Consider the following 12,667-nt stretch of genomic DNA (forward strand, 5'->3'; position numbering starts at 1 on the left):
ACACAACCTGAATAGCAAATGTCCATGTCCTTTAATGACTTTCCTAGTTTTCCTACTTTTCTATTTCATAATAATAACTACATAATACCGTAGGATAGAACAAAAATGAGTACGTCTAACATGATGTTGGCTATTTACAAATATTTACATGACAAAAGAAATATCAGTTACAATATGCTTGTCATTTAGGTACTCTTCCTTCACTAGGAACACACCTGTCGTCTGTTACAGTGGTTTTGGCTTGTGTTTTAAACAGTTATTTTATATGAATTTATGGGTGTTTCGTAAGTACAAATGAGCAAAGTTATTTGAATTCAAGATTTTAAAGACATTATTATTACCTGAAACTAAAGTTTTTATTCTATAAACATTTCAAGTATAATATTTTCTTCAATTAAAAAGTGATCACATTAGTATAACCTTAAAAGAAAAGGGCAAACTAGATTTAATTGAAAGCAGTACTGTAACTCAAGCTTTCAAGTAATAAATAAAAATAAAACAAGAGAATTTATAAAAAACAAACAGTTTAAGCTACATAACTCTAACTAACTATAATTAGTTTAATGTTTACTGTGTGATAACAGTATTTTCAGTGAACTGATAAACGCGTCTGGAAACTGATAAATAGCTGATGTAAACCAGCTATTAAGTTCTATCTGACTTGTGATTGTAAGTTGAGATAGCTCAGTGGTTAGAGTTGTGAACTGTCAAGCACTGGGTACATGGTTCAAATCCCTCCCAGTGCCTGAACTTTTTGCACTCTTTATTTAATTTGTTATTCTTTTCTCAGTTGAATAAATTGTATTAAAGTAGCTTTACTTATTATTATTTTTATTTATTTATTTTACTAAACTTTGTTTGCTCTGTTTTATTTAAATTTAAAGGATGAAAAGTAAACAAATAAAGCATTCATGTGGAGTTTGCTTAAAAAATGTTACAAAAAATGTGAAAGCTGTTTTATGCAAAGACAAATGTGCAAAAATGGTTTCATCTTAAGTGTACCGAGCTTACAGCTGAGGACTATGGGGGAAATAAAGAGTTCAAAAGTAAAGTGGAGCTGTGGTGAGTGTAATGAAGATGAAATTTTGGACATGAACATGAAAGATGTAAATGAATTACTGGAACAACAACTACAACATTCTGACCTCCTTATTAAATCTCTACACGAAGACTCATTAAAGCCCAAGAAGAAATACAGAAATACAAAGATGAAAAAGTTCAGTTGGAACATCTCTTGTTGCTGAAAGTAGAGGAAATAGTTAAACTTGAAAATAAAATTGTGGAATTTGAGAAAAATCTGAGGAAACATATGCTACAGTTTGTAAAAAAGAAACTTTCATCAAATAGACTTAGCCTTCCATCAAACCACATTCTTTCTGCAGACTAAGTAATTCCCATGAGAAAACTTCAACTAAGACCCTGAGTGAACAGGCATTTTCTAAATGTAAGAAAACAAACCCCCAAGAAAAATATATGAAAAAAAACAAAGGTCGAAATTACAGAAAAAAAATATTTTCTCAAATAATATTTATGATGTTTTACGTCAAGACAATGATGATAATGATGAAGTGGGCTATGTAGAAGACCTAGAACCAAAAGGGAAAATATTAATTTGTTCTGATAGCCATGGGTAAGGATCTTGCATGGCACTTAAATAACAAAACACTCTCTAAATTCTGTTGGCTTTGTAAGACCAGGTGGCCGAGCTGAACAAATTTTAAACATGGACAATATCAATGGTGAAGTGGTTTCCAAAGAAGATTTTCTAGTTATTATTGTGTGGAACAAATGATGTGGCACGGAACGAAGCGGAGTTTTTAATTAACAACATAACAAATACATTAGAAAGTGTGATAAGAAAAAAAGGTAATTCCTCGTTGATCTACCAATAGGTACGATCTCGCTGAGTGGTCTTTGTGTGAATAAGGAAACAAGAAAAACCAATTTAGTGCTAAAAGAACTGAGCAATGGTTTTGGCAATGTGTCTTTGGTGGAAGCAAGGGTTGCTACAAAGGACATGCACACGAAGCACGGTATGCATTTCAATGCCAAAGGTAAGGACTGGCTGGCTGGTAAAATTGATGAGGCCGTGAAAAGTTACAGCATCTCGACCTCCTTCGGCCATGGACCCGAGCAGCGCAGGAGAACCCAGTACGGGAAGACATGTTACAACCTACTGTCGAAAACCTTGACGGGAAATGTGCAGCCTCCTCTTCACGGTCATCGAATAGAAGAACAAACAGACAGCACTCATCCAAACCCCTAACTCTTTTTCATCTTAACATTCAATCTATAAAAAATAAGGTAGATGTTTTAGACTTATTTTTAGATAGCTATGACTGTGATATCCTAACTCTTAATGAACACTGGTTATTTTATGAAGAATCTGATTTGTATATACCAAATGGTTATCAATTAGCAAGTATTTACTGTAGAGAGAAACACACTCTGTAGGGGCGGCAGCTCAATCTTTGTAAAGTCCAAAATCCAATATAAAACTGTAGATATTAGTAATTTTTGTGTTGTCTTTGTTTTGGAAGCAACAGCTATATATTTAAAGGAGATTGATGTTGTTATAGTTACCATCTACCGTACTCCAAAGAGTAATATTTTTAGTTTCTTTGACTATTTGGAGTCTTTAATGATATTTTTAAAATAAAAATTTTGCAACTGTGATACTAACAGGTGATTTTAATGTAGATGTAAGAAAAAGATTCTTCTGAAAAATTTACTTTTTTGAATTTATTAAGATCATTTAATATGTATTGTCATAATTTTGATACAACTAGAGAAGGATGCTTGTCTTGACAATGTTGTTAGTAATTTAAGCAAAAAACAAAGTAAAATGTCAAGTTATCGAACCAAATGTATCTGATCATGCTGGTATATACACAGAGTTTTATGAGTTGCATTTTTCAAATACAGTACCAGACAAAAATATTCTTAAAAGAAAAGTGAGAGATCTGTCTTTTGGTGCCATTGAAGGTTTGAAATATAGACTGAATCAGACTGACTGGTGGCAGCTTACTTTTTTTCAAACTGTTGACGATGCTTTTTGATTTTTTATAAAAAATATTAACAAGTTCACTTAAAGAATGCTGTCCTGTTAAAGATGTCAAAATCAAAAGTAGAAATAGACCAAAGGTTGACTGGTTTTAACACCTGAACTATATAAACTTAGAAATATAGTAACAGTGTTTTATGATAGATTCAAGATAAGTAAGGGCACAGAAAATGAAGCTGAACACAAAAAAAAATGTATATAGAAAATAAAAAAGATGTATAAAAATAGAATTAAGGAAGAAAAACGATTAGCCACTGACAGATATTATGAGAGCTCCAAATAAATGTAAAGCTGCTTGGAGTATAATAAAAAAGGAAATTCATTGTAAGAAAGAAAGCGTTGAAGAATTAATAAAGCCTGATGACTTTAATGATTATTTTATAAATATAGTTAGTACTACACATTTGAAGCAAAATAATTTTGACACTGCTATTGAGCTTTTGAGTAATTAATTTATCTAGATTTAATAATGCTAGTAAAAACATTCCAATTAAATGTAATAACTGAATTTGAAATTATAAAATAATGTATCTAAGTTGAGTGGATCAAAAAGCGAAGATTATTTTGGGTTTTCTAATAAAATCATCAAGGATATTATACCCTACATAGTAAAACCATTGACATTTCTATTCAACTGGATGTTATCTGAGGGGATTTTTCCTAAAGCACTGAAATGTTCCAAAGTAAGTACCAGTATATAAGAAGGGCAGCAAGGCAGATCCTGCTAGTTACCGTCCCATTTCTTTGGTTCCCATACTGAGTAAGATTTTTGAGTGTTGTTTAAAAGACCAATTGTATGATTTCTTTTCTCAAAAAACAATTTGCTCTGTAAAGAACAATATGGATTTATAAAAAAAAAATCAAACACTGTGAAAGCAATAGGAAAAATTGTGGAAAACATTTTAAATAATTTTGAGAAAAAGATTATATCATCTGCAACATTGATAGATTTAAGTAAAGCGTTTGACTGTATGACTGTATTAATCATGAGTTGTTGTTAAAAAAGTTGTTTAGTTATGGCCATAAAACATAAAGCATTACAATTATTGTCATCTTATTTATCTGACAGGAAACAGATGGTTGTCCAAGGGGAGAACAAGTCCAATTTCAGAACAGTGAAATTGGGAGTTCCGCAAGGCTCTGTTTTGGGACCTTTTCTGTTTATTGTTGCAATCAATGATTTTTCATCTAGCCTACCTTGTAATTCTGTTTTGTACGCGGATGATACTACTCTTTTAAACTGTAATAAAGACTCACAAACCTTAAAATCTGATCAAGAACGTTCATTTAAATTAGCTCTAGACATGGTTTAAAGCAAATGGGTTGGCAGTGAATCATAATAAAACTGAATATTTAACATTATCTCTACACAATAATACTAAATACAGTAATGATTCTGTTAAGTTATTGGGTGTTATCCTAGATAGTAAATTAAGCTGGCAACATCATGTTAATTATTTATGTACTAAAACTATCTAGAGTTATATACCTATTATGTAAACTAAGGAATACTGTTACTCAGGAGATGTTGATAACTGCTTATTATGCATTTTTCCACTCACACTTGAGGTATGGTGTGACTCTTTGGGTGGAAACAGTTCCAGTGCCAAAAAATATTTTTATGGCAAAAAAAAAGCTATTAGGATTTTTAAAAAATGTTTCTAAACAAGAATCTTGTTCACCTTTTTCAAAGAACTTCAAATTATGACCTTTGCCAAGGTTTATACATCTACTGCTCATTACTTGATGTAAAAGAAAATTTGAATAGTTTCATAAATAGGACAAGATGTTCATACACACTGCACAAGAAAAAAGTATTTACTCGATCTACCCCCAGTCAGACTCGAAAAGACCAGAAACAGCCAGATATTTTTCAGTATAAAATTATTTAATAAATTACCAGAGAAAGCATGGAATGTTACACTTAATAATTTTAAAGTTACCATTGCAAAGTGGCTGAAAAAATAAAGCTTTTTACACTGTTGAAGATTACCTAGCCTGTGATATTAGCTCATTAAGTTTTTAATCCATTGTTAATTTAAAGATTAGGATTGTTAGCACATATTGTATAGATTTTTAATTATTTTAATTGTATTTTTATTGTTTTTATTCACATTTATATTATTGTTATTTAGTTCTAGCTGGCAATACTGTATTTTGTCCTATAACTGTGCCTAGATTAAAGATTAGATTAAAGTAGGCTATATAATATGTTGACTTTGTCTATTGCATAATATGTATTGTGCTTAATGACAATAAAATATCTTGAATCTTGAATCTTGAATCTTGAATCTACTCTTCTAAGAGTATTTTCACTAGGGACCTTGAACGATTCATAATACTTCACTACATGCCTAAACACAGAAATAACAGAACATGTTAACACACACACGATTTGGTTATATTTTATAAGCAAATGTATACATTACCACAACATTCTGACAGAATACTCGACGAAACAGCAGTCTGACAACTATGAAGCGTCTCGGTTACAATGTTATTGATGGCTAGCCAATTTGGTTGTAAACTTTCGTCATTGTTACTGATTGATCAGCTGTGTTTGTGCACTATATACATGCTTGAAAGAAAGTATGCTTATTTAAAATTTCATTTGTTGTAAAATGTGTGTAAAAATATAATGTATTATTTTTTTCTTGTAAACTGGGCGTTGGCACTGGAGAGGCTAAATTTCCTTAAAGTTTTATTACATACAAAATAATATAAATTCTATAGGTTAGAATAGCCTTATGCATTATTTATGTACTGTATATAGAAATAACAGAATTTTAATTTAAAATTGTTTATTTACATTGAACATCCATGTACTGGGCATTATATATGCTGTGAGGCATGTGATTAAATTTTGTAGTAATATGAAAAATGCACTGTTGTATTCAGCCAAACAGATCTACTAATACATTCACATAAGTATAATTTTATACCTTTGTGTGAATTTTAAGATTTACTTTGATATATGCCTATGCGTTTTAAATGAAATGACTACTTTTAAATTTACCATGTATTTTGCATTTAGTAGCTGACGAATGTCAGTGATTTATTATCAATATAATATAGTTGCATCTGTTTTAACATGAAATCAAATATCAAACTTTTATCTACTTTTGAGCTTTGTCTATTTTCACTTTTGTTTACCTGTAATCCTGCAGTCCCATTCTGCTTTAGAATGTTCCTACCATTGACTGAATTTCTCAAAGAAGTCCTTTTTCTGTTCTGGCTCATCCTGACAAATTTTATATTGTATTGAACATGTCATGAAGATACTACTTTATATGCCATTTCTATACACTGTACCTCTAAAATACAGGTATTTAGAGATACCATTAACTCATGTAAAGCTGTTGGATAAAGAGCGAGTTACAAAACATTAGTTTAAATTAAAATTTACCAACTAGCCCCTTCTCTTTTTAAATTATCCATAAACTTAATAAATTTTCTCGATATACACCAAGTTCTGTTTACCTATCAAGAGCATTATCTGGGTCTGAGAGGTGATCCATTGGCAGGCCGAGCTTGTCCAGACTAGTCTTGAGTTGTTGAGTATTAAGTTTCTCAGCAACTAAGTCACTCTGCAGAGCTGTCAACGTCGCTTTGTCCACGGCACACCGCCGCTCCAGCTCCTGCATCTCCCTCTCCACCTCTTGTAACCTACGGTAACTCAGTCAATTAACAATCAACTAATAAGCTATAAATTTCCTGTATCATCAATTTACAAACTGAAATCTTTAATAAAGTATTGGGAAAAAACACAATAGAAGGTTGATTTATAATCTAAAATATTCTATAAATGAGATTTTGTATTAAATTGAATGCCTTAACTTGTTGAAGGTAGTCTTAATTGATACAGAAATCATCGCAAACCAGATGCTATAAATAAATTTCTCTTCCAACAATTTGAAGCTTTTGTATCTCAGTTAGCCCTGAGCTTGATTCTCAAATTTGTTCTTAGTGGTCACGTTAAAACATATTTTTTAATTGAGAGTTCAGGAGAAGACTCTAATCTCATTTTATGAAGTAAGACATAGTAACACCCTTCACACACTTTTCTAGTATATTCAACATTCATACATCTCCTTATTTTTATGGTCTTTTTTAGACAAACAATTTTTAGTTCTTTTTCTATTTGATTATTTTTATTTGGTTTATATTCACTGTTACATTACATAACAATTTAGCTTCAGTGTAGGGAGTTTTCTTCATTAAATAATTAAAAGTAGTGATCGGAAAAAACAATATTGCTTTCCCTATTCTACTGAGCAAATAAAATTCTTGTAAGTTTTATATTATGTTAGATTTTGCGTTAACTACTTCCAATTTACTATAAGATTGGAACTCTGATTGGCTCAATGGGTGACAATGGAGTTCAAACATCGAATACGTAGTAATATTTGGAAGCTACATTACAACAGTTGTAATTTAGACTCATAAATTTAATTATTTGGCTGTGCATTGGACATTTTTATATTGGTCTTGTTGAGAACCTTGATGGTAATAAAAAATCACAGAAACAATCTGAATACAATCATATGACAGAGTAACAAAACTGCTAAGTCGTCAATAATACTTTTTAGAGAATAATTTAATTGTGAACTTCATAATTGTTGTTATTAATGTTTATTTTTCTAAACTTGTCTATAGCCTAATAAAATAAGCAATAGACTTGATATTTTGCAATACAAAATGTGAAGCAAGATATGTGTGATAAGCATATATTCATTTTAAATATATGCTTACTTTATTTAAAATGAAATGAAAACATTTATTTTCATATAAATAAACTTTTAAAACAATTTCATGGAGTGTATTGCATGTTTGGTGCCATTAATTTTTTAAAGCTTTATTTGATTATCATAAATTATTTATGATAAACTTCCTTAACAGTAATAAAATTACAATACAATATACATTGTTTATTAAAGAACTGTGTACTTGATATTATTGTTTGTCTGTACATGATTTTTATGACCACATATTATAAAAATTCTAATATACTTACAAAAAACTTCTTCAACTGTCATTACTTTAATAGAGGCTAAAGGTCTTAATTTAAATTACAATCTTGGCTTGAGCTCCATAATAAATGGTCATTTTCCCTCTACATTATCTCAAAATAACAATTTATTATAATTATTATTACAAACAAAATATAGATATATCATTCATATAAAAATTAATTATAATTGGATTCACCATACACTTACACTAACATTGCCCTGTCTGAAATGTGCCAGAATGGCTCTAGGGTGGCAGGAGAAAGTGAATGGTCACTCAGGAATGTGGGTGTGTAGTGACAAGGGTAGGGGTCATCTGTCTGTCTGTCACACTTTAATAAGCAATGGCTTATGTTTAGGCCAATACAAATAAACCTGTTTAAAAATCTATATGTGCATGTACTCAATATGTTTTCTTTATTATATGCTCCATGGATAAACAATCTTTATTACATTTAATTTGTTTTTATTTACACTTATTTAATGTTCTCCTCATTTATGATTTTGTACAAATCATCTTCATTTGAATCTGAACAAAACAGCCTTTTAAGCATTCTGAAAAAATAATTTTAATAATCACCAAAATATAAGCTCTGTAAAAATTATATTCTACTATATAGTAATGTTTTGTCCAGAAATGGGTATTACAGAAGTAATTAAAAAATAACATTCACTGATTGCAAAATCTCACTTTATATTTTGTACCTATGAAAAAATGGCAAACTATTAACCCTAAAAATAGTAATTGATACAATCTGAGTCTTTTGCAGGTGGGCAACCCATAGATTGTATTGATTGATATAGTGAATATGTTTCTTTAAAGACTATGTTTTAAACTGCAGTAAATCATCAATAATCCAGACTTTGTTACTATGGACTTTATCTGGTTATGTATCTTCAGAAAGTGTTTAAAATGTTTGTCAGCCTCAAACAAAATTATTCTTGTTCTTTTTAGGTTTACCTTCTATTTTAGAATGTTTTTTTTTTACAAATTTAGATTAAACCTTTTAACCTGTAAAAAATTATTGTCTCGTAAAATCTTAAAACTATTATACCCATTCTTTAAAGTCTCATATAACTGCCACATGCATACTACTTTATTTTTTGTATGTTTATGTATAACAATTCATTTTTCCAATTTCTACTCAGGGTATTATAGTGTATCTGGTACTAAAATTTACAAAATTAAATTCTCTAACTAAATAGAGAACTATAAAGTTTATCAAAGCAATGATATAATTTACTAGCATGTATTTTTTTGTAAGGTTATAAATGTTTTAATGTTAAAAATAACTTTAAAGCTACAAGAAATAATAAAAACTTTACTACAACAACTAAATATTTCAATTCTGCATTTAATTTGCTATAAAATATCGAAATGTCACACCCTTTAGTGAAAAATATTATTTTAAGATAAAACAAAATAAATTGTTATGCGCAAATTTTTGGAAAAATAAAAACAAATACAATTTATCCACCAATAGCATAAAATGAGTTTCAATAATTGAGCCTATGAAGTTTGTTTAACAAAATTTTACTAACACTTTTTTATATATTCACAATAAAGGTAGGCTTATAACAAAATTGGATAGGTCTTGGGTAAACAAATTGGGTGGCAGACCTCTTGACATTGAGAACAGACAGTTCTTAATCTTTTTCTATTACTCATGTCACAGTTGATCCCTTTATTTGAACAAACCTAACTAGTTTTCATCTTGTTACCATGTAACTTCAATCAACAATGAAAAACGTCCTGCCCGAGGCCTACCCAGTACACCACGATCACCTTAGTATTTTGAATAAAAAAAGTAAAAGACTATTGAATTTGTCTTTAATATGAAATCGCCAATAAACTACAAAATACTATAAACACGATTAAATATATATTCCTTGAGCCAAAACACTTTTTTCAAAACATAGAATCGGCGGACATTAAATTGTCTGCCCGTATGTTCGGCAAGTAACTCGGTGGAGAATAATATGTCCATCTGTATGCTTCGTGTAGTTTTAGGCAGACAATATATTGTCCGCACAGGTTAAGAGTTAATTCTTTATCTTTAATTGCTTCAAAATAAAGTTTCATGTATGTTATTTTGTAGTGAATCAGTACATTTCAGATTACCTATACTTAATAACATCTAATAATTACTACAGGATTTTGTCCAATTAATTTTAAATCCATTTTGCTATGTGTAGTTTACCTTATCACTTGATTGTTTACTTCATCAAGTTTTTTTGTTAGTTGCAGTTTCTCTTTCAGATTTTTCTCAGCCTCTGTTGTAACCTCGTCTAGCGTCACAGACTTAGCCTAAAACAAAAGAAGAATTATTTATAAAGACATTTGTAGCATTAAAAACTTGTTTAATGTAGTTGAAGACTGTAGTTATGATTAACTTTGTGCACAAAAGGGCCAAGGGATCTGTGCATGCGGCCAAGGCTCTACTAGCCATCCACAAAACATTGATCTCACATACACTCTGTCATTGATTTAAAAGAATTTAACTTTTGGAACACCTTTCATATGAATGTAACCACGAGACAACTGAATAAATCAGTAAATATTCCAGTTCTTGCCTCTTGGGCCACGAGAATACTAAAAGATGGGTTCTAAGGGAAAGCGCGATTTCTTAAAAAAGACGCCCCTCTTCCCCGCCATTTCATCAGCCTGCCAGCAGGCCCGCGCATGCAGATTCCTTGGCCCATCTGTAATGAATCTTCCCCCTATGCACAGTTTATAGATTAAAATATCTTGATGGAGTTTTGCTTTGCATACCTATTGTTGCTAAATGGAGTTAAATTTAATAAAAATACAATTTGCTTAATAATTATTCAAATGTCTCCTAGAAATATTTAAACATATTTGTACTCTGAATGCATATTATTAGCATTAGCCAATGTAAAATATAAATCACAATAACAAAAAATAGTAACTTTAAAATCTTTTTAACTTATGTGAAATGTGTAATTTTTTTATTTATTTAAAAAGTAAGAAGAAAAAAATCATAATTAATATGAAGAAAGAATAAAAATTCGTTTTTTAATACCTATCAAAATACGGTTTAACACATTCACTGAATTTCAGCCCACTACGTACCCAATATGCTAAAATATATTTTTGGTTTAAACTTAACGTTAGATGTTTTCTTGTAGACTGGGGATGGTATTTTGTTGATTGTAGCTTGGAAAAGTTTATTTTGGCCATTTTGAAAACTTGAGGTCACGGGACCTAACGCGCACACAGCGCCCGACTTATCACTATCACTTGCGCAAAGGAAACACATTTTGTCTCTTATGTCTAGAAATATTGTGAGAAAGCTAAAATATATGCATAACTAGGTATTTAAAATTATATATACATCCCTACCAGCCACCCAAATGTCCTGTATAATTATCCCTATACAGACTGTGGCTACATTCGCGGCGTGCCCTTCTCCTCCCATGTCGTCCAAAACTCCACAGTAAATTAAAAATTTAAGCATAAATCCATGGGATCACATAATGTATACAACTTGATTCCATACTTGTGACATTTATTTTTAATAAAACGCCACAGATTCGCCGAGCACAGGAAGTGTAAACTACACGTGCCCGAGAATTCAGCCGAGCCCATACAACAAAACAACAAACATAACATCAACCGTCCCGCGCAAGTGCCGAGGACACACTAATGAAAGAAAGAAGTGATGTGCACATGATGTCCCGAGACATCATGCACATGTGCCGGACCCTCCGCTTGAGGTCCCGAGACCTCACCCACAGTGAATGTATTAAGGCTTTAATACATAATTCAAGAACAGCTTATATATCTTTATGTCATGTTTGTATCAGAACAATACAAAACTGTGAATTTATAACGAATTTGAAACTTTATTTTAATTTTGTATATAACTTTAGTTAAATAATACAAGATGAAAAATAGTAAAGGATGACAGTACAGGTTTAACATAAAAATATATACTGGTCAATTAATTATCTTAATTTTGAGCCTAGAGAAGTGATCTTTTTAACAAAACAATTATTTTCAGATTCCCCTTATGTAGTATATGATTAACCCTTAGAGTGTTCGATATAAATTTCTATACTTCCCCTGGCGTGTAATTAGATTTTTAAAAACTAATGTTGATTAACTTTAAATTCTATTTGAATTAAGATTTCTAAAGTTATCATAGGAAGTAAAAAAATTGAAACTGATTTTTTCAAGACTATGTATAAAAAAGAAAAACATCAAATCTTCCAATTCACAGAAAACACACAATTTGACGCCTCAATTAAAGTCATCTTACAGCCTCTATAAACAATGTTCAGATACACAGGATTTTCTGTAATAGATGTAGGAAGGGTACAAAACAGCTCTCTTATTTTTGAAATGCCAAAGTTATAGATTGAATACATCAATGTCAAGCTCGGAGTCTTTGTTGCAAGTGGACAGTTTAGTAACGCATCTCTGGTAATTCTGAGGCTACGTGGTGGGCTGTACAGACCATGCCTTCTATTGTTTTCTCTGCTGCACTCTCATTTACATCAGTGTGTCAGAGTTTTAGTTTAAAAATGTGTTTCGTTACTACAAAACTACTAGATTTCTTCTAGTTACTCT

The 12,667-nt window shown here is 30.7% G+C and overlaps 1 protein-coding gene across 3 annotated transcripts in view; it reads right to left on the minus strand.

The window, feature by feature from the left end:
* The window catches only part of LOC124359887 (protein Daple-like), a 63,719-nt gene that overhangs the window by 29,961 nt on the left and 21,091 nt on the right, over window positions 1-12,667 (minus strand). For all 3 annotated transcript variants that reach the window (XR_006922194.1, XM_046813002.1, XM_046813003.1), the window contains exons 14-15: window positions 10,275-10,381; window positions 6,545-6,730 (exon numbers count right to left, since the gene is read on the minus strand). Coding sequence is in view for 2 of the 3 variants with exons in the window: in XM_046813002.1 (XP_046668958.1) it covers window positions 6,545-6,730; window positions 10,275-10,381 (293 nt within the window). In the remaining variant the exon portion in view is untranslated. The remainder of the gene's footprint in view (window positions 1-6,544; window positions 6,731-10,274; window positions 10,382-12,667) is intronic.

This window comes from Homalodisca vitripennis, chromosome 4 (assembly GCF_021130785.1).
Source record: "Homalodisca vitripennis isolate AUS2020 chromosome 4, UT_GWSS_2.1, whole genome shotgun sequence".
Lineage (NCBI taxonomy): Eukaryota > Metazoa > Arthropoda > Insecta > Hemiptera > Cicadellidae > Homalodisca > Homalodisca vitripennis.